Genomic DNA, 3,644 nt, shown 5'->3' on the forward strand with positions numbered 1-3,644 from the left:
AATAATAAAATTATTTCACCAATTAAATTATTATAATAATTTTAAAAATAATATTCCTTCCTTCATTTAATTCAAAATTTTACTAAATTCCTTTATGCAAGTGTTGCTTAACGCACAACCTAAAAATCGAAAAGCATTGGAAAAGGAAGAGGAAATGTGGTGCTTAACCCAAACTACATTGTAAGGGCCTTCATGGCCCAAACCCAATAGAAAAGCTGGAATGATTTAATTGAGATTTGATTCTTAGCTTTTATAATAATTTAACTTAATTTCCTTTATCTCTCTCTGTCTCTCTCTTTATATATATATATATATATATATATATGAACTCTTAAATAACATTCTATTAGGTATAGAAATAATTCCCTTTTAAAACTTTGTGGTATTCAAACATTTACAGATATATTAGAAGCGGAAAAAAACAAATTTAAGCTTTTAGCGACTCTACTTCTGACTTGGTTTTAATTTTTATTTATTAGTTAAAAATATTAATTGATGACAACAACAACCTTAACAATATTAATTGATTACAAATTATGCTTCCACCTGAAATGACTATACATGGATTTAGAAGAATCAACGCCTAAAAATATTTATTTTTTTTTATTAAAAAATTTTTAATTGTTTTTCCTTCTTTTATTTCTTTTTTCTCGCAAGCTTATTTTATTCGATAACAAATTTTAGAAGATTTGATAAATCAAAAGGTTTATTTTGACATACTCTACTCTAAGTCATGAACAAAATTTATTTTTTGCAAAAAAAAATCTATATATTATATTAAAAAAAGAAAGTGAGTAATATAAATAGGCCATGGCTTTCCTCAACTAACCCGGGCAGCTCCAATTTTTCTAGTATTTGTTTTGGTTTGAAAGGAGAACAGTAAGGATTCATAGTTTATTGATTTATCTAGTCTACTTCATATCTTAAATCCCTATCACATCTGCTTCCTCTTCTCCGTTTTATTTTTATTTCCCGTTCGATTACATATGCATCTATTTTCATCAACCTCAACTCAACACTAGAAAGAGCTAGCGGCAGCGGCACGCATGAAAGGAAAGACAGTTGATCGTTGCGAGGCAGGGAAGAGAGAGGGCATGATCAAACACAGAAGGCGGAAACGCAGAGACTAGCAATCTTAGACAATCGCTGAATGAAAAATAATACGCCAAACGCCATTACCTGACTTCAGTTTTCTCTCTCTTTATGTTATTGTGTGAAGCCAAAAATAACGGCAGTACTGGCACACGCAGAAGTTGTTCATACATGTCCCTTCACAGCTCATTAAAACCCATAACACAGCCTGTCCTCTTCTTCCCCTTGAAACCCATTTTCTCTTCTTTTCACTCCCTCCATTCTCCACTCTTTCACCCTTCTCTTCCCCTCCACCGCCGTCCACGATGGCCTCGCATGGACTCTTCCACCTCCCACCACCACAGCAACCAAAGCAAGACAAAGCTCATCGTCATCATGGGCGCCACCGGCACCGGAAAGTCCCGCCTCTCCATCGACTTGTCCAGCCATTTCCCTCACTCTCAAATCATAAACTCAGATAAAATGCAACTTTACAAGGGCTTAGATATAACCACCAACAAGATCCCTCTCCACGAGAGGAAAGGGGTTCCACACTTTCTACTGGGCGACTTCGACTCAATCGACGCCGACGTGACCGCCTCGGAGTTCCGTTCTGCGGCGGGTTTAACCATCGCCAACATTGATTCGAGCGGGAACTTGCCAATTCTTGTTGGTGGCTCCAACTCTTTTATTCATGCTCTCCTTGTTGAAACCTTTAATCCTGAAGTGGACGTGTTTTCCGGGTCGGGCTCAGTGAGTCACGTGTTGAGGTATGACTGTTGCTTTCTTTGGGTTGACGTGGCGTGGTCGGTACTGTGTGACTATTTGTGCAAACGAGTCGATGAAATGCTTGACTCCGGGATGTTCGAAGAGTTGGCTCAGTTCTATAACCCGGCAAAAGAGGATGTCCTGATCGGGTTAAGAAAAGCAATCGGAGTGCCCGAATTCGATGGCTATTTTAGGAAATACTCTCCGCGGGAAAGCCAAGAAAACGGCGTGGTTCCCAAGGACGGGTGTGATCCGGCGCGGAGGGAGGCGTACGAAGAAGCCGTGAGAGAGATCAAAGATAACACGTGTCGATTAGCAAAGAGGCAGATAGGAAAGATCCTGCGGCTGAAAGGGGCTGGGTGGGACCTAAGGAGATTAGATGCAACGGCGACGTTTGCAGCGCTGATGAAGAAAAAGAAGTCATCGTCGGCGGATTTAGGATGGATGGATATTTGGGAAAGGGAAGTGATGGAACCAAGCGTGAAGATCGTGAAGCGATTTTTGGAGGAGTAGGTTTTCCAGCTAATTTATTCTTTGTTCGTTGACAAAACAGAACTCTCTCTCTCTCTCTCTCTCTCTCTCTCTCTGTGCACACATGAAAATGTTGAAATGGGATTAGCCAGAAGGGACGACCAATTTTGAACCAATTAGGTCGTACAAAGTGCCAGTGGTGGGCTTGGATTTGGACTTTGGCCGGGTGGCGTGGTGAAGAGGTATACAGAAAGAAAAATACCAAAACGAAAGAAATTTTGTACGTAAACAAAATTTTCTGAATTTTTCTTCTGTCTTTTTTCTTTCTTGTAATATTAAAATATTTTACTGCTTAAAATAGTGTAAATCGGAATGACATCGGCGCCTTGTGTCGTTGAGGAGAGTGTGGAATTGGAAGAGCACAAACACAATTCAAATGGGAAACTCTTTGAAAGCAAAAAGGGGGTTCATTTGATGAGAATGGTACAAAAATTGCCTTTTCTGTTCGTTTTGGGCCTTATTTTTAATTATTATTATTCGAAGACACGACACGTTTTGCTAGACATGTCCTGAACTCCTGATATAAGGTTCCCTTCACCCTTTTTTTTATTATTATTATTTTTTTGGTTTTTGGGATTTTTAGGCAACCGAAAAACATTTTGTCTGTTCTTTCACAATTGCTTCTTGCTTTTTTTTCACCACTTCTGGATTCTACTAACCCTTCCTACAGTTTTTCATAACGATTTTACCAGAAATTTCTAATCCTTTGAAAAAGTGGGTTCTGTGGAAGTGGAATAAATTGATCAATCACGGATATTTGTCTGGATTGCACAATATAAATCTTTTAGGTATCTCCACGGACGATGTTCATGGGCGGCGAAAAACTAAAGTTACAACAAAGCTATTCTTTCCTGAACACCCAGCACATATTCAGATTCAGTGTCTTTCACTTAGTTCTTGCAGTCCATGACAAAAGGCCGAGAAGAGGTATACCTTTTTAACTCGAAAAAGGTTGATGTATTCCTTCAGAAATTTGGAATCGTTTTTTGAATTGTTCTAAACATCAGTCACAGGAATCAAATTACCATGCTTTAATCGTGCTTTAATCATTCTACACTGAGGTTTACTATCTGCTTAATCTGTCTCCAGATCTGTTCACTATTGCTTTCCTTTTACTTGAATTGCCTTTTGTTTTGCTTGTTTTAAATCAAATAGATGTAAGCTCCCCAGGCCAGTCTTAATATAACAGAGAGTAGAGTTTAGCAATTTCCCACGGAAATTCATTCCACCAATCCTCGACTCCCTTTTGCAGCTGACAGTGTTGTAAGACCTGC

The 3,644-nt window shown here is 38.6% G+C and overlaps 1 protein-coding gene across 2 annotated transcripts; it reads left to right on the forward strand.

Moving 5' to 3' along the window:
- Positions 1-718: 718 nt before the first annotated feature.
- Positions 719-2,873, forward strand: IPT1 (isopentenyltransferase 1). 2 transcript variants are annotated; one of them, XM_089759803.1, is made up of 2 exons: positions 719-2,590; positions 2,672-2,873. In XM_089759803.1, the coding sequence occupies exon 1, from the start codon at positions 1,204-1,206 to the stop codon at positions 2,350-2,352; it is 1,149 nt and encodes a 382-aa protein (XP_089615929.1). In that variant the 5' UTR covers positions 719-1,203; the 3' UTR covers positions 2,353-2,590; positions 2,672-2,873. The 2 variants fall into 2 exon arrangements, with proteins under 2 accessions (XP_089615929.1, XP_089615928.1); XM_089759802.1 differs by having other exon boundaries at positions 721-2,552.
- The last annotated feature ends 771 nt before the right edge of the window (positions 2,874-3,644 follow it).

The sequence above is a fragment of the Durio zibethinus genome, chromosome 4, assembly GCF_047325235.1.
Source record: "Durio zibethinus cultivar Kanyao isolate XHJ-2024 chromosome 4, ASM4732523v1, whole genome shotgun sequence".
NCBI lineage: Eukaryota > Viridiplantae > Streptophyta > Magnoliopsida > Malvales > Malvaceae > Durio > Durio zibethinus.